Genomic DNA, 27,122 nt, shown 5'->3' with positions numbered 1-27,122 from the left:
AAGGATAACTTTACGTTTCGCATTATGAAAAGTACAAAGGTCATACATTTGACGTAAAGATCGCAATTTTTGGTTACAATAGCATTTATCTTTATAGTTACAGTCAGAAGTTTACGGAAATACAAAAATTAACTGAAATTTCGAACTTTGTGTCACCAGGGATGTCTCTTTTTTACACCCATGGTGTCACAAAGAATCGGAATCTGCTGCGCTGCAAGTGGAGTAACTAAAGGTAACATTTGAATGGTTCAAAGAAATGGCGACTTGCACTGAGGTTTACGCGTGAAGGTTTCTTCGTGCATTTCGGCCGAAATCTTGCTTTCCTTTGCCGTTTCAATCGTAATTTTCAATTGACAGTCTTTGTTAAATCATCACGACCTCAAGAGTATGGGAAAGAAACATAAGAAACATCACAAATCGGACAAAAGATCTCATGAAGGTTTGTGCATTTACGGTTTTCTTTGTTATCGTGTGTTGTACTGTATGAGTGCACAGTCAGTGTATGTGTGGTGTGGTGTGATGTATGTGTGGTGTATACAGTACATGTGGGTGGGCTTGTTTCAATCCATACGCTCGACCTGTTAATGTTGTTGGATGATTTAAACGTGATCAGTGCGTGAGTTCACAAAATTTATAAAGTTAAGGAACAATTGAATGATTACGTAGCGCGTTTTTAAAATGTATAATCGTCATATCCCACAGTCATAGCTATGATGATTTAAGTGTAAAGCATAGACAGTGAAGCACACAACTATTGTTTGTCGGTGTTATTGTGCCGTTTCCGGTAATCTAAGTGGAAATATTTCAGCTATGTGTATCTAAACCGAGCTACTGTCGTCGTAGGATGTGCATGGTTTCATCGACCATTACATCTGTAGAAAATTTCAAATAATTGGTCTTGGAAATCCATTTAAATAGTCAATAGCTTCAAATGCTCTTGGAAAATATTCGAGAAATACTACAAAAATAATAGTCTCAGTACCATCATCACTTGGCGCTAATTGTTGGGTCAATGAAGGGCTTCTCTTCAGTAATTTAGCATAGACTCTAAGATGAAACAATATTGAAATGAATTGTCTTTCATGGAAAAGAAGTAGTATTGTTTGCTACAAGGTATGTATGTGTAAGGCAAGTTTCATAAGAAAATCAGCATTCAATAATATTTTTATCCCTCGCAAAGAACGTTGACAATTAAAACATGAGCAAAGAAAACAAAACTCATTATGTTTGTCCCCAAACCCTCTCCCTCCTCCCCTGGGCAAAAGTTATGAAGTGCAAAATGTTGAATGGCGAAATTCATTCAAGGTCTTCTCAATATGGTAAATTGATGAAATAGGTGATTAGAAGTTTTAAATGCCGACAGGTCTTTGAACAACAAAATCTCAAGTATTATTGAGTGTCATGCATACACACTGTAAACTTGTAACTGTAGGCTGTAAACTTGGCATATAGGTAGTGCAACTGTGCAGGCTAATAGGGCTATTTGCAATATGTCATTATTCTCTCATTCATATGCAAAAATATATATCTGTCTGCATGTATTTAGATTACATTTTTGGAAATTGCACATGCAAGAATGACAAAAATACAACTTAAAGGCCACTACCAATGTTATAATGAACACTGCAAAAGACATATTAATAGCCAAGACTACAAGCTGCAACATTAGCCACATAAACAATTTGCTGAAAACATTTATTCAAATTTGTTGGATTAGTGTCCAGAGGCATGCATATGCAGCTATATTAGTAACAAACCTGCAACTGCGAAAGACCCAGTTGAAATAGTATGAAATGCCCTTCCTATGTATTAGTTCAATTTGTCATGTGAATCACAGTCCCTCCACACACCCATGGTTGATTTGTTATATGCACATTCTAGTTGACCATGGACTTTCTGTAGTTCCAAGATGTATGTTCCCAACACACATGTCCTGCTGATATTTTGTGGCTCCATTGCTTGCTGTCCAACGGCAACATTTCCTGAACCCTTTTTAGCTACTATAGACTATAGTCTATAGAAGCTATTGGGATGGGTATCCGTCCGGCGTCCGTCGTCAGTCTGTATGTATGTATGTATGTATGTATGTATGTATGTATGTCCGTTTGTGAGGCGTCCGTCCACTCAATATCTTGAGAACCGCAGTACTTACTGATTTGATATTTGTTGTGTAGATGAAAAATATGATTTTGAGAAACTATTTTTTTTAATTTTTTGATATTGTTGAAAATAGGCATATTAATGCCAAAAAAGGTGTTTTTGGTAAAAAATCTTCTTCTTCATAACCGCTGGTCAGACAGCTTTGTTATTTGGTATACAGGTCCCTAGGGATAACCCAACTTAGATTTGTTCAAATTGTGATGAAATATGCAAATGTGTATTTTTAAGGAATTTTTTTGTCATTTTTGGTCAAAGTTTGACTTACATTGTATGTATTTCTTGTACTGTATAACCCTATCAATTCACCCAGAAAAAAATAATGAATATGATTTTAAATAATTGAATTAATTAGGAAATCATCAAAGCCAAATAATTATAGTGTGGAATTATCAGAAAGTTCAACTTTTTTTGACAGTTCATAGTGGATTGAGGATTAAAACATGTAAAGGCAACTTTCCTGAATCCCAACTTTGATATATTCTGAACCACCATTTATGTTATCCTAAAGAAATTGCTCATAGTAGTTTGTCATGATAGGGTGGTCAAATAAATAGAGATAGAGAAAGTTCTAATTTCCATTTATGGTTGACTTGGTAAGGATAAAATAAGATTACTTTTTGAGGAAAAAAATAGAGTGGTCAATTTAAAGAGTGGTCAAAGTGATAGGGTTTTTATGGTAAAGCTGGCCTGTAAGATTCCTCATGTGCTATTTATAGCAGTTATGCAATCTATGTAAACAGTGCAATGAAAGTGTAACATGATTCTTATTTATAATGCTTTTGATGACCTTGAACTTCTTAAGTTTCAAACATTTGTCTTTTCAGTGTGCTTTCTCTGAGTACGTACAGTCTCAACTTATTCGACAGAACTTACTTACAATGTTAATTTGAAAGTTAAAATGTGCTTGGTTAATAGGATGAAAATACTGATATTAAAAGATAATCAGCTCAAGATTCTTTATAACCTGACAGATATGCTGTTTTTTTATGACGTAAATCTTGATTTAAGCAAGTCTTGTTTACTTTAATTAGAATGTAATTAACTCTCGTTTATTTGCTATTATAGACTAATATAGTCTGATGAAATATGCAAATCTGTATTTTTACGGAATTTTTTCCATTTTTGGTCAGGCCATCCTGAAATGAGCTATCAAAGATATCCACCATCTTCGTCAATACATGTGTCACAAAAGGTTATTCTCTACATAACACAGCAGAGCTCTGTCAACTGTTGAGCCGCTTGTTTTTTCAAAACTGCTGGTCAGACAGCTTTAATATTTGGTTTACATGTCCCTAGGATGACCTTAGTGAGATAATTTCATACAGTCAGGAAATACTTAATTTTGTATTCATGTCTATAGTAGCTTCAGGGACAATGGCCCTATGTTTTAGAAAGTTTACAAATTTTTACCAGTATTAAACTTTGAGTGACTTTGTGACTTAATGCTGTTCATTACAGAGAAACCCCTTAAGTTGGTTTTGAAAGTGGGTAGCTCAGGACAAGATCGTGACATTAATTATTCTGAAGACAAATTTAACATTGATGAACCATTTTATGAAAACACCACCAAAGAACATCATCACAAAAGCTCCAAGAAAAAGAAGAAAAAGAAATCACATGAGAAGCACAGACACCACGACAGAAAGGTAAGTGATGATGGCTCAGCAATAGTTGATTTGAAATTAATTTCTCACTTCAACAATCTATTTCAAAATTAATATAAAAATTGCATGAAGCCATTTTGCAAAGTAAGGTTTATATAGTGAAGGTCAACATTGATTTGATAGTGTAAGAACAAGGAAGCCCTTTATAGCAGGGGTCTCTTTGGAATGAAACACTTATTGTATAGGCATGTGTTGTCTTTACGTAGGCTCACTGTAATGGCAATGACCATTTGTAAAAATAGTTTGTGTCGCAGAGAACTACGGCATTTTAATTTAAGTACAATTGTGCTGTATCATAGCTCATCCAGCATAATGGAAGAAAAACCTATCTTTTCCATTTTGAAAAGTTCTCTTTTTTTGTGTAATCCAGGAGAAGTCAAGTAAGAAACGTGATAGGGACTTTGAAGGAGACCATGAAGTAGAAGAACCACTGCACCCCCCACCAGCACCTCCACCACTGAAAACTTTCATTCCTCCAGTTTCTCTGTCTTTGCCAGAGAGACGACTGCAACCAGCCAGGACATGCAGGGATAGAGAACGAGGTAAACACAGAATTTTCAGGGATAGAGAACAAATTCAAAGAGTGGCTGGCCGCAAGAGTTATGCTAGTTTATGTACTGGTAGTGTCAGGGTTATTGATGAAGCAAGTGTTTTGGGAATATCTGTTTACTTCTTAAAGTAATGAGTTATGAGTTGATCCAGTGATACAAGACTGGTTACTCAACATAAATGATAGTATACTATAAATAGCATAAAGTAGTTATTCCCATTTTTCTTGTTGTATTGGGAAAAAGTACAGGAGAAGACAACCTTAGAAGTTGTTGAAATTTGAAACTCAGTGGAATATAACCTATTTAGGTGGCCTTTTCTTGAATTTTTGACTTGTTTTCCTGGACAAAATGTACAATGCAATCCTGTGGCTTTTTTCTGAGCAAAGCTCTACCCATCAGTTTCTCTTTAACCCTTTTCCTGCCAAGTCGGTGAAAATCCGCTTGAAATTCGGTGTAGCTAGAATCTGAGCAGCCACGGCCGTTATCCTGCCAAGGCGGTGGAAATCGGGCTACTTTTTGGTACCCCCTTTCCTGCCTAGTCGACGGAACTACGTGTAGCAAACCCTTGCTCGCGCTAGGGGTCGTTCGAGGACAGGTTTTGGGCGAGGAACGGCGTTTGCTCTCGAAATGGGTTCACAGAGAGTCCAACGACAGGGAAAGGTGCGGAAGCTACCCAGCCAGTCCCCCACCCCGGTGGGGGACTGGTTTTTTTTTTGGGGACGAGTAGCGTACTTGGCAGGTTAGCACGTTGACGTATTCTAGCGGAGTTGGGGTAACTTGGCTCTGAGGCACTACATAGATTGCGGCCGAAATTGACCGTCTCGGCAACGCTAATCTGTAAGGCAACCGCCTAAGACCGACTCAGCTGGCGGTGCAATTTTTTGCCAATGGTGCGAGACGAAAATCACGGACTTGGTCCTGATTGACGGAAGTGCGGACGGATTTGACGGACTCGGCTTTCTCGAAGGCAACCGCCTAAGACCGCCTCAGCTGGCGGTGCAATTTTTTGCCAATGGTGCGAGACGAAAATCACGGACTTGGTCCTAATTGACGGGAAGTGCGGACGGATTTGACGGACTCGGCTTGATTAGTCCCTGACATGGAACTGATCCGAACGGACTTGAGCGACATTTGTGAAGGGTAACCACCACTTTTAACCGACTTGTTACCTTCTCGAAAAGACTACCCACTCAGATGTCGGACGTTGTCGGCTGCACTTGGCTCTAGACGTTCAAGCCGTGCAACGAAACACACCGCCTCAGCCTTGCCATTCAGGAACATGGCCTCAAAATTTGATACCATTGTTCACCGACTTGGCGGCTGCGGTTAGGTGCGTGAACCGTTGTTCACCGACTTGTTACGCCTATGTTGTCCCTGTGAAGTTCGGCTAACGGCCGAGTCTAACGGGAGTTGGCAGACCTGTGTTTGGTTTATACCGTAGTATGACCGACTCAGGTAGAGGTACCTGTCGGTATATTCCGAGTTTTACGCACTCGGGCGTCAATGACGGGTCGTCATCACCGCTGATGACGTAGACGTGCTGGCCACGTTATTTGAAGGAGCCATGTTTGCCCAACGGACGAGGCCGAGACAGCCGTTGACAATTTTGGCATCCTTCATCTTTGACCGCCTTAGTTGGGTAAGCCGCTCGGCAGGCGACGGTTATGACCTAAACAAGCCGCTGAAGCACTGTTCGTTGCCGTACAAGAACGAGACGGCCAGTCCATTACTGCTTAATGGGCAATCTGTCGGGTTGGCTTGTCACCGACTTGGATGACAATACGCCCTGCGCAGGCGTACTTAGAAGGGACATGAGGTTAAAGATACGGGTTTCCCACCCGTACTAAACATGGGCTTGGGCCAACGTCCTTGGGTGGCAGGTGCGCATGCCACGTACCCAGCTGGACGGAATGTCAAGTTGAGATGCTAATGACATTGACTATGTTATGCTAAGTGCTCGAGGGATTTGCATCGCAAATGAGTATTATTAGCATATCAAATGGTGCGGACAGGCAATTTACATGACGGGTAGGAATGTCAGCGCCGGTTGGTGGACTGATTGCCGTAGGTCCATTATAATAACAGGTGGATGCATATATTAACACCCCTGCGTCCAATCATGTCCAGGGCTTTGTTTCCCTGTGGCTTTAAAAGGGAGGGACCTGCTAGTCTGTCGACACTGTTCCAGACATGAGCTTGACGGACCGCAAAAGTTTTCTGAAGGCGAGCAGACGACTGAAGCTCAAAGATGCAGAGTCTCCGGGCGGTAGTGGTAGCGATCGTTGTGATGTCCCTAGTAAACGTTCTAAGAAGTCGGGCAAGAAACGCTCCCGTAAGGCGAAGCCATCTCCGGCTGAAAAACCCAGTGGTAAGCGTAACGTAAGACCGATCGTTCTGCCGATGAGGATGATGACGGGTCACCGGTTGCCAGTGGTTCTCACCCGGCTGCTCCGGGAGAGACTACTTCACCTGCAGAGACTACATCAGCTCTTGTGGGAGATACTTCACCTGCACAGACTACGTCTGCTGCTGCTAGTGAGACAGTGAGTAATGAGACGGCTGATGCCATTGGTTCTCCCCCGGCTGCTCCGGGAGAGACACCACCTGTTGCTACTATGAGCCCTCATCCTGCGTCAGGAGAGGTTCCTGTGCCCAGTGCGAAAGAGCTTGAGTCCTCGTCATCAGCAGAGGCTGCCCAGCCCGCTCCTGCCATAGTTTCGTGTGCTGCGATGTCCCCGCCGAAAAGATAGTGCGGAGGGTTCGTTATCAGGATAGCCCACCTGATTTTGAGCCAGATATGATCCTTGATGCCGCTACGGGCGAGTTCAGGCCCAGACGCCCAGACGACGGTGATATCACCGCTGAGTCCGACTCGGAGGTTGACGAGGATGCGGCAGAGGACGATGACTTTTATGACAGGCAGTATGTAGGTGAGGCAAGCTCTGACGACGATGATGACGTTGCTGCTGTGTTGGCGGAGGACGACACCTCCTGTCTGGCGTATGTCGGAGACTACCGATGCTAATATATTTGAGGAGACCGATTTTGACCATGAGAGAGGACCGACTTTCACCTTGCCCAGCCACGCCCGTGAGCTCGATTACTTTTTTAAGTTTATTCCAGCTACACTGATCAGATTGGCCAAGGACGAGACTAATAAATACGCCAAATTCCACCAGCGACATATCGCTAGGAAAATAGATAAATACTGGCGTAACGCTGACTACCGAGAGGTGCAGGCGTTCATTGGCGTCTTAGTCTGTATGGGTATCGACCGTAAATCATCAGTGGAGGATTATTGGTCTAGCGATCCCTTTCTGAGAAACCAGGGTATTTCTACTGTGATTACCCGCAGTCGCTTTCAGCAGCTTATGCGATACTTTCATCTGGCAGACCCAGAGAACGATCCACGTCGTGATCCTGATGAGGCACGCCGCCGACGTCGGTGTCAGGAGGATCCCCTGTATAAATCAATCCATGGATGGAGCCCATAGTTGACCGGTGCGTAAATAATTATAAGATGGGTAGAGAGATCTCCATCGACGAGGGCATGGTGCGATTTAAGGGCCGTTCTAAATTTAAGCAGAGATTACCGCATAAGCCTGATCGAGACGGTTTCAAGATATGGCAGCTGTGCGACTCCACCACTGCATACATAGCTAACTTTGCACCGTACCTAGGTGTGAAGTATCGGGATCGGACTGATGGAGACGGCAGGAGCGAGGTGTGGTGAAAAGAATTACGATGGAGCTGGTCCAGCCATTCTGTGGATATAATCACAGCCTATTCTGTGATAGCCTGTTTAGCACGGTCGTTACTGCTAGAGAGCTGATGGAGACCGGGATCTACATGGTCGGGAGTTTTAACCGCCGTAATCGTCGCACCATGCCCCCTCAATTAATTCCGCCGGTAAGAGGAAGCGCCTTCCTCTGTCTGTTGGGGATATGAAAGCCACGACCAGAACGGACTCTCGTCTTAACATCACTGCTTATCAGGATAGTAACGCTCAGGTGCTGATCTTGAATACGGTCTATCCACCCTTGGAGTGCGTGCCAGTGGGGGAGGGAGACGAGCGGCGACAAGTGCCTCTGTCGCTGTATAATTATCGCCGGTACATGGGAGGCGTCGACCGAGCCAACCAGAAGCGCAAGTACTTTCACACTGGGCGCAAGAACCACAGATGGTGGACATATCTGGCATGTTACCTGATTGATGTTGCCCTGGTAAATGCATATATATGCTTCAAGCATGTACACCCTGATAGTAAGCTGACCCATAAGATGTTTCATCTGCGTGTCGGGAAACAACTCATTGGCGGTTATTGTGGGCGATCGCAGCCCAGTGTGAGAGAGGTCGAGGCCACTGTTTCTCTTGCCTCGTACATCAATCCACAAAATCAGCCGATGCACGTTGTCAGCCGTTTGGAGGGGCGGCAGAAATGCTGTAAAGTATGTAGCAGAGAGGGTAAGACCACTGCGAGCGGACGACTGTCTGAGACGTCCAAAGGATGTAGTCTGTGCGGGGTTCATCTTCACGAGGGCGAGTGTTTTGCGGCTTTTCATCATCGCATGATGCTACGAGGTAAGAGGAGCATTGGCGTGCAGACCTCTACTCACACAGCCCCGACGACACCCATCAGCAAGAGAACCCGACGTAAATAACGGACAGGGGACAGCTTCGCCTAACAGTGGCTTGACTGTATTCTTAACACGGACCATGATCACATTTTGAGCACGGTTGTGCCGTTTGTTTGTGCTTTACGATCCCGCTGATTGTAAAATTGAAACACGGATTATTTTGTACAATCCCCCGATTGTAATCTTTGTAACACGGACCATGCACTCGGACGTCGAGACAGACTCTGAGATTTATTATTCGGCATAATGTAAATTATTCCCGAATAAAATACTATCTATGGATCGCATATTTTCGTTTTGTTTTGTTTTGTTTAGACGGATTATTTTGTACAATTCCCCCTATTATAATTTTTGAAACACGGATCTGCCACCCCGATTGTAATTTTTGAAACACGGACCATGCACTCGGACGTCGAGACAGACTCCGAGATTTATTGTTCGGCATAATGTAAATTATTCCCGAATAAAATACTATCTATGGATCGCATATTTTCGTTTGTTTTGTTTTTACCCCCACTTTCGTTTTTGGCAGATCCGTAAGGACGCTATAGTAATGGATGAACGTGCGTTGTATCACGTGGGAGGGGCACAGCCCAACGGAGGCTGTGCTCGTGCGACGTAGACGTTGTACCAACCATCTGTCGTTGGGGTTAGTGCATAGAGCAGTTGCACTGTCCAGAGCTAAGGTGGTACAAACTGCACCTTAGTAACAACTGCACAACTAACGTGTTAGGAAACGGTAACACTAACGAGCTAAGTGTTCACTGAACTGGCCAAACTACGTACACGCCTTCCTTCAATGGCGGAACTATGTCGTTGACACTACGTCAAAGCAGACTGCACTGTGCGACTCTTCCAAGTCGTTCAAAGTACGTGGCCAAGTGACACAACCCAGGGGAAACAGGACAGGTTTGAGGGTGCTGCCGCACCCATAGCACTAACCCCTGAGTCTTCTACTAACCCACGAGAGAGGTGACGTTTCCCCGGTGTGGCCGTGCGTGCCGGCGAACGAGCTTTACTTCCGCGAAAGTAAGCTAGAAAAGGGCATAAAAGTGCACGTCCCCGGGGCAAACAACGCCCGTGACCTCGTCATTTTCTGGACACAACCTCATCAGCGGTTGCCCCTCTATACGGGCATGCAAAAATTTTTGAAGTCTAACACGTATATGGTCGGTAATCGTACCCCGAAAATGTGGTATTTTCCCGCCAAATGCCTGGCAGGAAAGCGTGCAGGAGAGCCGATCTTCTGTAGACACGGAAAAGGGGGCCGGTTTTGACCGACTTGGCAGGATAACGGACAGGGGCGCTCGGCAGGAAAAGGGTTAAAGTTTACTTTCTTTCATGTTACAGCTCACATCTAGTAGCCTCAACTTTAATCCTGAAGGGAACATAATTTCAGCAATACTTATTTGGTGATGAGAAAGCAGGAGATGTGGCCTGCTGTCTCAATACCTTCATTCTCATGAATTAAAGGAAGTACCTACTTGACAAGTCATATGCAAATACAAACATCCTTCTTCCATTTTTAGCGACGAAGTTACGTAACTGAGGAAGCTTATAGAGTTGGGAGAGGCGAAATTGACGTCATTTCCGTCAACAACTTCCGTAAAACTATTTTGTCACACCACGTGATCAGTGTTATTCAACGACTATAGCATACCTCCATGGCATACCATTCACGTTGCACACTCACTGTCAGCTAAAATACAAGATCGTGTTGAATTGACATTATTGAACTTAGAGCGTACGTGTGAGTGTATTGGCTTACATGAAAATGCGATAGACAATGATGCATTTACGTTAGAACGTCCATGCTCGATCATATGGTTTTTGTTCTGTCAGTGTAAATTACGAGATTGGTGGATGTTGACGGACATCATGCGTGCGTTTGGTCCTGACATGCATGTCGTTTCGATCTCCTTTTACTGTGCAGGGGAGAATGAATAACGTTCCTCATGGGTTTCATATATGTAAAAAAATACGAAGTTTTGAGTGGATTTACGATTTCGTTTGTAAAATTACGAGCGAAAATTTCAGCTTCCCATTTCATCGGCGCAACCGTGCAAGAAACCTCAGTGTCCTACTACCTCCATGATCACATGTTGTACCACACGAACATGAAAGGCGTGTGGAAATTTGCGTAGGGTTTTTCCCATTTAATTTGGCAAATTATCAGCAAAACCTCAATAATTCAAGGTAACCCTTTCTTCTCAATCGCTTCCTGGAGTTTCAAAGTCATACCAACGAAAATGAGTGAAAAATTTCGATGCAAAAATCGTGCATCGACGAGAGTAATATGCGTAAGCTTAAAGAGACTGAGAGTATTCATAGAAAAATAGCCCATGATTCGAGCTTGGTTTTCCTGGTTTTCGTTTGAATTTTGGCCAAATAGTCGCTTTTTAGCGGGTTTTGAAATTTTTAAAGCATCTAAAAATATTAAAATGACTTTTCATTAACAAACGAAATAAAAAAGTAAGAAATTCAATTATTTATCTACAAAATAAAAATATTTTGGCAGGCTGAATCATATAGCTAAAAAGTGAACAATCAATGTTTTGGACGAGTACATACGTGTGAGTGATTTTTCGCGGGGATTCCCCGACCGTTCATCGCTGTGGCGCTCGAATACGCAGTCAGTTTCCGTGAAACGGGATGAAATTTTCTTTCAGGCGAGGCGTTTCAAGTTACTCTTGAGAAAAGTTACTTATTTATCAGTTGTTGTTTTTACTGTTTCATGACACATGTTTCTGATTCAATCACTTGTTGACCTGAAAAACAACGATATTTAGTACTCTTTTTCAACAGACTTTTAGTAAGTAGCCGCGGTACAGCTGCAGTGCAGTGTTCAAAATAATCGTGGCAATGGTGGCATTTGCCACCAAAAACTGTCAATCTTCCACCAAATTTTTTTTCTGGTTGTATTTTTCTGCCACTAAATTTTGGATCATCATGTATCAATCCAACGGCTTGAATGAAGGAACACTGAAGGAACACGCGTTGTCTGACGGCGGAAAAACTCATTAGCAAAAAAAAAACCAAACTAATTGCGACATTTTGGCATGAATGAAAACATAGCGTGAATCCAAACTTGTGATTGGCTAATCTCCATATCGATGACAGCAGCTTTTATACACTTGACATGTTGTTGCCATATGTGATAGCCGCATATGCAGTCATACGGCACAAGATAAAAGCATGTTGTGATATTTTGAAAACAAAGCCAAACTGCAGCCATCATTAAATAATAATAAATAATTGCAATCTATTAGCCAGTACAGGGCTCAAAAATTCCTATCGCCCGACGATCGTGGCTAGTGAACTTTGCGTTCGGGCAAGTAAAATCAATATGCTTCCCGTCCGACGGGCAAGTGCACCAGCGGTTGAATCAACTAAGCTCTGGCCCTGGATAATTCAAGCTTGAAAACGTATTTCATTAGGTCTGTACACGCCTACAATCATTGTAAGTCCTTCAACTCTCAGAAGTTTTTTTCTGAAAACCCTTGAAAACCCGCCCGACATCGCAAAATAATCGTTCTTGCTGTTGCAAAACACAAAAACGAAAAAGTCTTAAAAATAGAGTTTTGCGACATGTTCTCTCCGACGACACGGAGTGAACTCACTGTTTTGTATGTGTGCCGTAAAGTGGTATGCTCTTGATAGTGGTTGCCATTCTCTTTGTGCAAGTGTTTGACTCGTATGACAATCGATCAGCTTCACGGGATAGTGTCGTTGCACCATGTGCTTGGTTAAAATGGATGTAAACTTATTCGAAGCCATGGATCTCGGCAATGCTTACTGTTCAACATAATTAAATCAACACCCACTTGAAAAGTACAAGTTTACATCGTAGTCGAAACGGGCTCAGTCGACCAAAGAGGCCACATATTGCAGCTACGTAGTGTGTGAGATGCAGACAGTTTCAAATTACGTGACCTTGGTTGTTAGGGATCGGCTCTCACTTACAGAAAACAAATCTGCACTGAAGAGTAACGAAAATGAAACTTGAATCTGCTCTCTTGACGAATACATTTATCAAAATAAAACAGCTGTGCTCAGTGAGCAAACATGTAAACAGGTAAAAGGGTTGAAGATGTACATGTGCGTATGCATTGGCAGATAAACACTAGCAGAGCAGTTGTCTGTGATCTCAGCTTGATAATAAAGAGCAGCAGCCAGCCATGCACATTGTAAATCACACAATCTTATTACTCTTATGCAAAGATTTTAATTTGGATTAGGTTGTGGAAAAATTCCAAATTCAAAGATGTTTTCTGGATGACCAAGTATTCTCACATTTCTCTGCGACATTTCAGATTTGGTAATGGTCCTTCATTTTAACAAGATGTAGTTCATGTTTGAATCTGTTTTTTCCCTCTTTGAATTCATTTCATATGGCCAAACTCTTGCTCTCTGTTACAAATTACTGGGACAGCTATTAGAAATTTAGGGCAAGTAATTTTTCCTCTCGGGCAAGTAAAATGAAATTCACGTGTCCCACGGTTAGTAAGTTTGAAAAAAAAAATTCGAGGCCTGCAGTATGGGTTGACTTTTTGTGACGTGTACTCACCATATTTTCAAGAATTTATAAATTAGAATGAGTATGTGGCAATGACAAAATGTTTTATTATACCGATCACATGATATGTTAAACTGCCACCAGATTTTTCATAATTGCCACCTAATTTTATATCCGGTGGCAAACTTTTGCCACAAGAAATAAAAAAGTATTTCTATCCCTGAGCTGTCAAATTTTGACACTCAAAATACTATCGTTTTCAAAGTACATTTGAGTGAACTTTGTAAATGAACATTTTGAACCATCGTGTAATCTATGCTTGGAATTTGTTGCTTTTGAGGTTTATTCGTGGTTTTTTGTTTCTTTTCATCATCAAACATTGACAAGTAAGCTTGTAAAACTAGCCTTAAAGAATTATGTGTTACTTTCTGGTTTTGTAACATGTAAAGAAATAAATAAGTTGATTTCTTTTGATCCTTTCCACTTATTGGTATTTTTTCCTGGTTTAAAGTTACTAATATCCTTAACCTTTAGTCTCTACAATCTTAGAAAAAATGAAACGATTGATTAATAAAAGAAACTTATTGTGACACAGTTCAGTCATTTTCATAACTCTGGTTCAAAATTCAGTATGCTATACTCATATCTTGGCAGTGCTGAACTCTTCTATCATAGTATCTGCAATTGAAGAATTACTTCACGTAGAATAATTTGTAAATGTAAATCAGTGCTGTTTCCGACGTATTAGAACTTATTTTGTAATTACTACATGGCAGAACAATGTCTTCTTCATTTACATAGAAGAAGAACAGTTTATTTCGCTAAAATGTGGTGAAATATGGCGAAAAAAGTCCCGCGTGTCAATAGCCAATTTTTGTCCATTGACAGGCGCCTGTCAATAAGCCGGATTCTGTCTATTGACAGGCGCCTGTCAATAGACACTCCGTTATTTTTAATTGTCAGGGTGTTGCCAAATCTTGTGTTTGTATAAGTATGTCCGGTTCTGAGATGAGCTGTATTGGCATACAAAAGGAATTTGTTGATAACTGACAATTTAATTGATACAGTCAATTTTGAAATTTACTCAAAACTTTTGAGACTGATTTGAAATTTTACTAAGAATTTTCGGTAGCTAGAGGGGAAACAGACATACCAGTGTGATGGGCGGACCAGAAAGTCCATGGAAATCAAGCAGGTTGTTCTTACATGAACATTGCTGTTTGGTGTGTTGTTTTGTAACACACTATGCTAACATGTTTCAACACCCAAGGAACACTTGTAACTTTATAGTCAATGCCTATTATAAAATTATTTTAATTTTGTATTGGAATATCACAAAACAATGTTGTGATCATCGCAGTCCAGCTAGCTGTTATGAGTAAGCATGTGTACTTGGCTGGACCAATCAAATTTCTGCAAAAAATCATTTCACCATCAATGACAAGCTAAAGTGACGTCTTTAATAAATGTGTCCATTCAATATCCAAAGACAATCAAGGCTATCAATGACACGAAGAAAGTTTGTTTAGAATTATATTTTCGTTTTAAACTACAGTCTCTTGATGCAGTGTGGTCGTCTGGCAATCCACCATCACGGCAGATGTAGTGCATGCAATACACAGTCCACACTGTCCAATCATGCGTGCTTATTTTCCTGTTATAATTCAATTGGGTCAGAATTTTGTAGCAAGGAACATACAAAATCTTGCAGATAAATCATTTGGATGATCTATGTACATCTATGCAAATTCCAAGTTTGGTGGACATGTGAAAATTATGTTTTTTGCCTTCATGTACAAGATGGCATGTTTACCAAGCTGGATGCTCACTGCTAAAAAAACAATAGGTTTTATTACAGTTTCACATTTCAACCCTTTCTTTGCATCTTTCTAAGCAACATTCCCCAAACCCCTCTCCTTGCATCCCTACCGGTAAATGCACTGAGGAGCACAGTGTCATATCATTGACGCTATTTTTATGTCATTTCAGATCCAGACAATCCGTTGAAGAAGTTGCTTGAAATCCTACAAAAGCAGCTACAGAGGAAAGACCCAAATCAGTTCTTTGCATGGCCTGTGACAGACATGATTGCCCCTGGCTATTCCAGTATTATACAACACCCCATGGATTTCAGTACATTGCAACACAAAGTTGACACTGATGAGTATGACTCAGTTGATGAATATAAGGTATTATTTCTCAATGATTTTATTCTCCTTTACATGAGAAAGACATACAACTGACCATTTTAAAGGGATTGAGTCATTATCTTTCCAAGTTATTTTGGTGAGAAGTTATGTGTGTTGTTCTGCTTACTGAAACATGCGAATTATCAATCAGCAGGGCTCTATTCACATCATGCGTATATACATACAGTAATATGCAAGTGTGCTGATTTACATAATTCTGGTAGGTACCATAAATTATGTCATTGAGCATTTATCTACAAGCAGGGAGGGAGTAGAGACCTGACAACTGACAATTTCATGTTTCAGTGAGCAGAATAAAATGAATAGTTGTTTAGACGAATCAGAAATAATTTGAAAAGATTGCAACTCTTTTCATAATTCTCTTAAGGAATTTAGCACTGTTCGCGATCCCTGGGATCGCGTTTGTTCTAGTCTGGGAGAGGATTATGGAGGTGTGATAGCCTTTTGTTCCCATTGAAATTGTAACCTGGTGGGTAAATTTTCTGATGAGACAATCTGGTGCCAACACATGCCTTTAAGGAATTGAGCTTATTCTGTTTGCGTTGAAAGTTTGTGACACTGACAAAAGCTGCAGCACTGAAAATTTTGATGATTTTCTTCACCCTTGAAAGCAACATCGCCAAATCATGAAGAGGGATACGGCTTTCACAAGTTTTCCACGAATCACTTCTCAATAAAGTAGAATTTTGTCTTCACTCTCTTCCTGATACCAGACTGTTGTTGAATCATATTTTCAGGCTGATGTGAAACAGATGTGTGATAATGCAATGATCTACAACAGACCAGAGACAGTCTACTTTAAAGCTGCCAAGAAGTTACTGAGCTATAGCTACAAGATAATGAGCAAAGTAAGTGTAGTCTGTACCGTGTGAGAATTATTCTTGATGTGTTAGTATTCTGTGGAAACTCTATAGACTTCAGGTTGCAACCTGACCAACAAATACCAATATATTGAACTGCAGTATATTGATTTGTATTGTGTAATGGTTTTGTCACATGTGTGGGATCATCTTTGCCAGAAATAATATGTGTGTGAGATTAAGTCTGTCTGCAGACTTGTGTGATTCACAGACTTCCAAATGTGGAGCCAGTTAACATTTGTAACCCCTGTTTACTCACTTTGCAAGTCTAGTCTTAACATTGGTACAGACAAGTTTGCCCTTTCACTGACACTACCCCTGTGTAAAGATAGCACCACTGTGGAGTGAGTATCAGGGTACCGTGATATGTTATGGAAAGGGGGTATAGTTCACCCATCTGATGGTACTTGTCAGTCATAAATAAAGAGAACTCTGCCTGTGGACTGCTCTGTTTGTTAAAGTCGGATTTAGAAGATACGACAGTCACCAGACTTGCCCTCTTCATTCTTCCGGCACCTGTTTTAGCAACTGTGTGATAGAGTGTGAATGAATCATGGTTGTAATTGTCAAGTAGTCTAGGTGTTCACGCCTCAAGCTAACTCCATCCCTTTTTAACCTCAAGATAAGTAGCACTGTTTGCTGCTGCCAACTGTTAATGGCTGAATGAATCTCGAACCACATCACAACAAGATTGTTTGCGGTGCTTGGTGAGTTCATAGACAGGAAAATGGATATTGAGAGTTAAAAACAGCTAGCTTCCGTCCGATAGGATATCAAGTAATGTGTGTGGTATGAACAGCTGCCTTAATCTTGTCCATTTGTTTATTGTTTGTTTTATCATGGTTGTTTTTCTGACTGTACAGGAACATATAAATTCTCTGAAGCGAGCCGTCGGCTTTGATATAGATGAGCTGGAAATAATACCGGTGAAAGTAAAAAAACACAAAAGAGAGGAGATTCTGCCAGAAGACAGCACAGTAGATGTTGATATCATTGAACATGAAGATATTGAACACAAACCAAAGAAACGAAAAATGAGCAAAGAAAGGTGAGTTCAGCTGAACTCAGGCTTTAACTCATGTTGCCAAAGAGGAGCATTTTGTTGTGACCTTCCACAGTGTTTCCGTTAGTTTTTTTCTACTTGCGTACGATGTACGCATAGGCTCTGGAAAATTGCGTACAAAGTAAAAAAAGTCGCGTACGGTGACCACTGACCTCATAAAACCAAAACAAAGAAGTACCGCTAATACACGAAGGCTGCCGCTGGTATCAGTGGTGACGTCATCGTTCCCTAAATAGACGTCAAACAAATCTATTTTCTCCGCTGTTTCTGCCGTCTAAACTCTTGCATCGCACTTTGGAAGTCAAACTCTCCGATCTCTGGCCCTTGCAGTGTTATCATCATGATGTCATCGATGACGTTCTCATTTAGTCGACTTCGTTTTGACGTTTTTATCCGTCAGTTTTTGGCGTGTCCAAATCGGTAACTGTTGTGCTGGAAACCGAGGCATGCGATGTTGAAATTCCAACGTCTTCGGTAGCGTTATTAGGTTCATTATTATCACCCGGCTCCGTGTCACGAACATCGTCGTTAACGCGTGGTTCTGTGGTCTTTGTTGTCTTCCACAGAGAATCGAGTGTCGTTTGACGTTTCGACATATTTATTTACGTCTAGCCCGGTCCGTGCATAGAGGATCAACAGTCAAATAGCAAATAACACGTGCGTGGAGAAGCGACTCGAAATGATTGTGCAAGCCCGTGGGAAAGAAAAAAACATCGTGTGATGATAAAAGTTTATTTGTATCTAAGTTAATTGGGCACGTCTTGTCATTGGTCGAAAGTCAATGTGCGTGGAAATGATTGACAGCTACAGTATTGATTTGTAGATAGGAGAAACGTTGTTTAGTCTTTAACGCTGCTGGTATGTGAACATCAACGAACGTGACCTGAAACTCGCTAGGGACGTCTTTGGTACGCGTTCACTCCGTGCTATTTATAGTTTCAACAGGTCAACGCCCCACTTACTTGCGTGTGCTGAGAACGTCTTTGAACACACACGCGAACAATTTTGATTTTCAGTCGACAGCCAGAAATTTGCGTACATCCGTACGCAAGCGATTTTTATTTTGCGTACAGAGCCATAAATATGCGTACAGTACGCAAGTTTGTACGCTAACGGAAACACTGACTTCCATTCTGGCTATCTCATGTCATGTAAAGCTTGTATGGCCAGATCCTTTGACATCAGTTTCCGGTCCAATCATGTTAATGGAGGTGGGTGTTATCGGGGGTGGAGGATGGAGTGGGTGGGGGGGATGTTGGTATTATTAATGAACCTGGTTAAAGAGGTGATGGTGCCACCTTGTGGCAAAATATTGTCTCCTATGCGCCTCGAAAATGAAAGACTTAAACTTTTGCTCAAAAACTTTTCTCAGGGAAACTTTCAACCATTCTCTTTCAAAATCAAGAATAAAAATTAGGGGTCACCATACAAATTTTGGTACCAGAGAAACAAAATACCCAATATTTACCGATATTTGAAATTCAACATGGCCACATCCCTGTGTTGACTCTATGGAGAAAAATAAAATTTTCGATTTTTGAAAAACTAAGACAGTGAAAATTTTTCTTACACCAAGAGCTTTAACCCTTTTCCTGCCAGACAGTAATACTTCCCCATCAGCCAAGTCAGTAAAAAGCGGTATTGAGCCAAAACATGACGTATTTTCACCCACTTGGCTTGGTCTATTATGGCATCTTTAGTCCAAAAACATCAAGTTTACAGTATTACCGGTATGTTTTCAACAGCTTTCAAATGTACAGTATTATGTTAAAATACACCACGTGGAATACGTTGTGTGTCATTAATTTTAACCATCTTGACCTGATGGTGAAATATGGACTTGGCAGGAAAAGGGTTAAAATGAACCCCCCACAAGTAGTAGATTAGAGAAAAATTGTAAAAGTTTGAGAGTCCAAATATCTGTCCCCGAGGCGTGTTCTACCTCATTTAAGCTAATAATTATTATGAAACCTGTATGTTTAGGCATTATTGAAGATACTTGAAGTGCCGTTACTGACAAAGTAATCTGACTAGTTGTGGTTACTTCTGTTTCATTTTCATATTCAGCTGGTGAGATCTGTTCTAAGTTTGCAGGTGTTCAGATTGGAACTCATGCAGCAACCAGTATAACTGTACTTGACTCTTTGTGTAGCATCTTGTTTTTTTTCTGACCTATCCAATGAGACTGCTACATTTACTTTTCTGCTATAATGTACATCATATTTCAAAACCAAGATATGGCAGAAGTTGCATTTCTCTAATAAGACAGCCATGGACATATGGCAGCTTTGTGAAAGAATTTCAATTGCCACCATCAAAGACATAAGTAACTCATCCATAAAGCCTATGTCCGACATACCCTTATCTATGCCAATTTATTGTACACATGGGATAATGGTTTATGACAAGTCTGAGAGTGACATTGTTTTAAAACCTCAATATCATAAATGTGAATTTTTCCTGTGTACATATTTGTGTTCAATGTCTCCACATTTAAACTAATCCTGTAAATCCTCATCTTGCACATTAATTTTAAAATAAATCAAAATCTTTTTATTTCTAACAAGATAGCAGGATTTGATTCTTTTAATCTTTATGTTCAGTGTAAAAAATGCAAGTGCAGGTGAAATGGTCATTCTTTTTCTTTTGTTTTTCTGCTGAAGTAAATATGAAGAGGAGGAAATCATAGCAGCACCAGTGGAGGAAGAAAAATTTCTAACAAGATAGCAGGATTTGATTCTTTTAATCTTTATGTTCAGTGTAAAAAATGCAAGTGCAGGTGAAATGGTCATTCTTTTTCTTTTGTTTTTCTGCTGAAGTAAATATGAAGAGGAGGAAATCATAGCAGCACCAGTGGAGGAAGAAATGGAAGGTCTTGAAGAAATCCAAGACGATGATGATGGTATCACCGCTGAGGAAATCATTGAACAAGCTACTTATGCAGCACATTATGCAAAGGATAAATTATCTAGAAAATATCCTAACAGTAAAGTAAGCAGTTGCTGTTTTGTTTTATTCAATTTGTTATTTCACTAAATCAGTTCAAAAATTATGCTCTAGGCATTCTGCATGAATATGCAAGGATGATCAAAACGTTCAATTTCTCTATGTGATATCATATAGGTACCATTGTGAATATATCTTGAATACGTAGTGCCTATATTTACATGTAAATCCCATGATGACATCTGTCATGCAAATAGTATACACTGTATGCCTGCTGTGGCAATATTCAATCGGAAGAAACTGTACAATCGTGATGTAATGGAAGAAAGCGTACCATTTGAATATAGGAATTGCAAGTATTCTCTTCAGTTTGATTACTCACAGTGTTTAGTGAGCATTACCTCAGAGCTGTCTGTTAAATCAAATTAGTGGCTTTTGAGTACAATCCTTTATGATATCTGGAGTGATCATCACTTTTGTGTGACATTTCTTGCATCTTTTCCATATCCCTTATATTCATATCTTAGAAAATTCGAACACTTGATTAAAATGTTTAAGAAAGCCAAGATATTCAATATCCTGAAGCATGTACAATTCAGTGGTTTTCACTTTACTAGCCACAGAGTAGCTTTGAAACTTGCACAGATGTTGTTCAACTCCTACAATTATTCACTCACAGATTGGTTTCCTAAGAAAGGGCAAAGACGGTACCACAACGTTAGCAGTTGTAAATCCAGACTCTGGTATTGAGTCAGGGGAAGAGGTCCATCCAGTCAATCTTGGTGTATTGGTTGGAAAATTAACAGCTGGATCCAGTTCCATTGCTGGCTTCAGGGAAGATAAAAGGAATAAAGTGAATCCAGGTAAATAAATCAGCAATTTCTTAGACACATTTCCAACCAATTTATGTTCACATCAACTTCTTTCCAGGTGTATTGTGTTTTGAGGTAACCCATCCCCTACTATGGCCCCCAAGCCAATTTACTTTAATAAAGAGTCTGGACCTGTGTACAGGAACTTGTGTGAAATTATCGTTTGGCCAGTGATTCACCAAACCTTCATCACAACATTTCAACATATATTCTATCGGTCTCATTTGACACTTTGCCACTAGTTTGATATATTGTTACTCTATGCAATTATGGTGGCTGGATCTATATTCAGGACTTCGGATGATAGGGTTAAATCTTGAATTAATTCCATTGTTTTTCGTTCAGTTTGGTGACAAGGTCACACATATTTTATTAATATATTATATTGTTATTTGTTGCAGTATCGTATTTGATGTATGGACCATTTGGTTCCCATGCACCGACTTACGATTCCACTTTTGCCACAATCAGTAAAGAGGATTCTGATTTGTTGTTTTCTACGTACAAAGATGAGACAGGAATTCAGTATGCAAAAAGGTGAATGGTTGATATTTGTATCAAGTTAGTCAATTGTAGCAAATGTGTATACATCCATATATGGTAAAAGAGGAGTAGAAGCCATGTCCATTCATGGAACATCAGCATTGGCTTCAACATGCAGGCAGTTTGAGTGATATAAATAGGAAACAAATGAATAAGCTTTTGTTTTTATGCATGACCTCTTAATACTGAAGTGAATTTACAGATATTGTAATTATGAAGGTGACAATGTTATTGTCTTTAGTTTTGTTCATGTACTTTTCTTTTCATGGCCACTACGTACAGATGACCAACGTCCATGAAATTTGGCAGTCCTTTTGAAGTTCAGTGTTTTGAATATGTGATCATTTACATTTGATTAATTTGAAGTATAACTACTGTCAGTTGAACTTTTGATCTCAACACGCTAGATTTTTGTCACTGAAATTTTTGGTTGCAGCACTACAAATGTCGTCAGCAGAATAACCCAATTTCAATGTCGTGACCTTTTTGACATGTGACATTGATGTGACATTGACATGACGTGATGTTGTAGTGCTGCAACTTAAAATTTCAGTGACTAAAATCTAGCGTGTTGAGATCAGAAGTTCAATTGACTGTAGTCAGGTACCAACATAGATGAATTTCCATGCAAAAATTGAAGTATAACTCTGTTTCTGAATATGATCTTTCTTATAACGTCACCAAAAACAGAGACTGAACAATCAACATGGACAACAGGAACAAATAATAAACAAAACACAAAGCTGTCTTGTTTGAAAAATTATTTTTTCACTTTAGTGTAATTGATTACTGTGAATATCTCATGAAGCTCTTGAAAAGTTACAAGATATACCTGTGTCATACAAGATTTACAATTACATATTTAAAGTTCATTATCTTTCTAGATTATACTTAACCATGTGGCCTTGTTTCTGTCTCATTAGTTTACAGTCATTTGTCAAAGACACGGGTGACTATGCCATCAAACTAGCCAATGGATTGTTAGACACGCTAACCAATGGAGAACATTCTAAGACAATGAGAGTACTACAGGAGGTAAGATAGATTGACATCATTTCCTTCTGTACCACTTCCCATTCTTCTATAGTTTCCTGTAGTGTTCTAACCCTCATTCCCAGTTTTGAAGTCTGAACATGTACTAATAAACTGCACGATTGAGATGGGATGAAGGGTGATTTAGGCTAGTGTTCATTCTCAATTCCTTCTCCAACAAGTCATATTCAAAAGATTGATGTCTTTTGTTGCCAGCAGTCGCAAATGTCAACCTAATAAACACTGTGATGACTTCTAGATATACAAGGTCATCAGTAATTTTTTTTTCCAGCATTCTGCAAAGATGTTATTAAAGCTGATTGAAATGGCTGTCATTTCTACTTCTATGAATATAGCAGTAGAGTGAGTGCCTTAGGACACTTCTATTATTTTGCAGATTCAAAAGGAAAGCTGACATTCTAGTGCTACATTGTAGAAAATTTAAAATCAAGCAGGGAGTTTACTTAGTGACTTCTGTGAAAAATGACACAAGGTCAGCGTCCCCGTGCAGACAAAATGTCAGAATCACACTCTTGCATACAGTGATTTATGTGGATTTTCCAATGACAATAGCGGGATATATGTATTGTAAAGAATCAAAAGAGATACTGTGTTGTCCAAGGACAAATGCAGTGATATGAGATCTTGCCTTTGACCAACAAATTTGTGCATTCTATCGAATATGATGAGTGCAGTCTCATCATGTTAGTATTGATAAACCTGATCTGCATCTGATGCATTGTTTAGAAAATCTGAAATTCTGCAGTGAATTGTCTTTGTCATTTTTGTGTTCTAGAGGATAGTGTGATAGCAAACAAGAAGAGCATAAAATGATGTAGAAATCAGAGAAATAGCTTTGTGTTAGAGCAGTAAGGAAGTTTGTGTAACTTTTCAGGGTTCCGAAAAAAAAGTTATATCTGAAATACTTTGCCAGCGTTGTGTATTGATAGCAAAGATTACCCCTTGAGAAATGTCCTCCTGAAACAATTTAATGTTGCAATGTAAATCTACTCATATTCTTCAGAATTGTGTGTGGGGAAATTTCCCCTTCAGCAGCAAACCAATAAAATCACCATTGGATGTTTCAAATGTAGTTTCAGGTATGTTGTGTACGATTGATTAAGAAAAGAGTAGATTTTGAAATAGTGTGGTTGTTCCTGCATTTTCACATCTGCAGAAACAGGATGAAGAAGAGAAAAGGATACGAGAAGCTGAAAAGAAGAAACATGATTTGTCAGATGATAAAGAAAACAAAGATGTGACTTCAGATTCCAACAAACAGGTGAGTGTTTAAATTGTAATTACAATAGACATCTCTTTCTTGATTCTTATGGAATGTACAATGATAGAAAGGAAATACACCAAGAACAAGACAAGTAGTGAATATGTGTTGTCATGTGAAGCTAACAAAGAAAACTGCATAAAGGAGTGAAGTGCATTGTATATACTATTTTGCTTTTCAGTCTTCATTGGCAAAGTTGTAAGAAGTTCTCTTTCAAGTTTGTGGAATCAACAGTATGGCTTCTAAATTTTATGATTTCAAGACATTATTCTTCCATATGTGCTCCTTCGATCAAAATATTCTGTCAATATTGTGTTTTGTTTTCCTTGTACGTTTTTTAAGTCTTCAATACACTTCACAAGTAACAATCTCATACTGTTATAACATAGTATCATGAAATCTGCGTAGGTAATATTTTATGATTTTATACAACCAGAATACTGACATGGCTAAATATGGCACATTGAGAAAAACGCATATGTATTTTCATGGATATCAATTTAATTGCTCTTTCATATGACAGACTGACAAACCTTCTATAAAAGAAGAACCAGCTTCCAAAGAGCCATCATTCACAGAGAGTAACAGCAGTGGCAATGTCAATGCCAAGGAGACGTCGTATGTGAAAGAAGAAGAGGAAGATCAAAGATTTGAACCACTGCCAGAGATAGACTTTGAAGCTTTGAAATCACTCTCTGACATTGGTATTGATATGTCCTTCCTACCTGCAATGGGTAAGGATTGTAATGACTGATAACTTTGTTCAATGAAATCACAGGCATCGGTGAAAATTCATGAATTTCATGCTTGTGTACATATAGTGTGTGTGTGTTTGTATGTATGTGTCTGTATGTATGTCTGTCTGTCTGATGTATGTATGTATGTATATATGTATACATGTATGTGTATGTATGTATGTATGTATACAAACAATCCTACATATGTACTTATGCATACATTTGTGTGTGCTTGTATATACAGTCATTGTGATATGTATATATACCGGTAGTATGTTTTCGTGTGTGTACAGAATTTGAGCATGTGCGAGTGTAGGCATCAGTTTGTATGTGTGGGACATTATGTCTGTATTTGCTATTCCAAGTTGTCAATTTAAATAACTGTCTCATCTATCACCAGAGAAAGAACTGAACAAAGAAAACACATCAACTGAGGGTGGAAATGTCCAGGAAAAGTTGAATGAAACCGGAGATTTGATCAAAGATCTGGAGAAAAGCCAACTTGAACGACTGAGTAAAAAACCACCGTCTAATTTACAGTACGCTCCTGGACCATCAGACAAAGAGTGTGAAATAGCTGAGAAACTTACACAGCAACTTAAAGAGCTCACATCACAGGTATGCTTATAAAGCAAAGAAAAGGTTTTCCTTTCAGAAAAAAGGTCAATATGTTCTAGCTTGAGAATTATGATGGTAATCTTTCTAGTTGGTGACAATGATTCAACTTCAATGTACTAGCAAGTTTTTTACGTAAATGTAAGTCACGTTATCTTAAGCAGTGATGTGTTTGTGTGTTTGTGTGTTACTGGAACAGGTTGATTTTAGTATGTGTCAACATTGGACTTCAAACTAGCAGAACTATTCAGTGTAGCTTTGCATAGAAGCAGGAGTATTCCGTAAAATTTCATGATTTTCTTCATGTATTCTGTTGAAGGCTGAACCAGGATCAGTGGCATCAACCCATGCTGTGCGGAATGCCATGGGAATCAGTGTACCAGAAGAACCTCAAAGTACTCCTGCAGAAATCGACATTACAAATATACTGTCATCACCAGCAAATACACCTTCACATATGAGTGCTGAAGAAGAAGCTGAAATTGACCGTGAACTTAGGGAGTTCTTAGAATCCCCCAGCATGTCAACTGATACCAAAGATTAAGTTGAAACATTGTATTATGTTGGAGGGATATGCTAGAATTCTAATAATATATCTTTTACAAAAAATTTGTGGTCTTTTGATAACTTATTTTTTTTCATTATGAAGGGAAAACGCAGTAGGGAACCAGTAACTTGAAAACATGACATGGCATGTGACTTGTATACAGATTGTATTCTCTCATAAATCACTTCTGCATGCTTGTTCCATTAGTGTAACACAATCAAATACAGCAAGCAATTTTTTGATTGTGTCATTTGGAAGGCAAGAAGGTTTTTTTTTTATGAAATGCCACATATTAAAACTCACGTAAAACCTCACATGAATTGAAGTAGTTGCAATTTGTACAACATCACCTTTACCATTACATTATGAGGTTTTCCACATCATCAATTTTGACTGATGGCACAGGGCTTACTAAAAAGGCAAATGCGATGACAGAGTAAAGCTAGAAACAATGAATTCATACACTCTAAGTGTCATGATATATTGGAATATTCAAATAACGACACAAGGCAAAGCATTGTAAAGACAGCCACCATACACATGTAATAGCAATTGTTTTATCTCAGCCACAGAGTAACTATTTATTATCACTTTTTTTCTGTTACGCAGGTCTTTGCTGTTGTCTAACATTAAAAGTTTTGAATCAAAGGAACTTTTGTGTAGTAAAGCAATGGTTCAGTGGGGCATTTCATGAAAACTATGATGTGTTTTCATCAGTTTTGGTTTGTTTGTAAATGTATGCAAAAATCATCAACAAAGGTTTAAATCAAATGCTATGTCTGTGAATGTTTGAATTACCTGCCTCAGTGTATGGGAAAGTGTATTTAAAAAAGAGAAATTTGAGTTAAAAGCAATTTTTATTGAATAAAATACTTTATGGAAAAGCA

General features: G+C 39.5%; 1 protein-coding gene across 1 annotated transcript; it reads left to right on the top strand.

Annotated features, from left to right (window-relative positions):
* Nucleotides 1-42: 42 nt before the first annotated feature.
* On the top strand, nt 43-27,122 carry LOC139148341 (bromodomain-containing protein 7-like). The gene is made up of 14 exons (XM_070719735.1): nt 43-439; nt 3,619-3,806; nt 4,195-4,366; nt 15,518-15,717; nt 16,476-16,586; nt 17,462-17,646; nt 20,481-20,652; nt 21,287-21,470; nt 21,881-22,016; nt 22,946-23,057; nt 24,232-24,336; nt 24,860-25,070; nt 25,474-25,691; nt 26,008-27,122. The coding sequence occupies exons 1-14, from the start codon at nt 388-390 to the stop codon at nt 26,230-26,232; spliced, it is 2,271 nt and encodes a 756-aa protein (XP_070575836.1). The 5' UTR covers nt 43-387; the 3' UTR covers nt 26,233-27,122.

Source organism: Ptychodera flava, chromosome 13 (genome assembly GCF_041260155.1).
Source record: "Ptychodera flava strain L36383 chromosome 13, AS_Pfla_20210202, whole genome shotgun sequence".
NCBI classification, from domain to species: domain Eukaryota; kingdom Metazoa; phylum Hemichordata; class Enteropneusta; family Ptychoderidae; genus Ptychodera; species Ptychodera flava.
Note: the sequence above shows the minus strand (reverse complement) of the source record. Positions and strands in the feature narration are given on the sequence as shown.

What these genes read in the sequence shown, in the direction of transcription:
- LOC139148341 (XM_070719735.1), top strand. Translation starts at nt 388, where the DNA reads ATGGGAAAGAAACATAAGAAACATCACAAATCGGACAAAAGATCTCAT. An exon ending in GCTACAAGATAATGAGCAAA is followed by an intron (nt 16,587 to 17,461) that starts GTAAGTGTAGTC and finishes CTGACTGTACAG; the next exon opens with GAACATATAAATTCTCTGAA. An exon ending in CGAAAAATGAGCAAAGAAAG is followed by an intron (nt 17,647 to 20,480) that starts GTGAGTTCAGCT and finishes TTTCTGCTGAAG; the next exon opens with TAAATATGAAGAGGAGGAAA.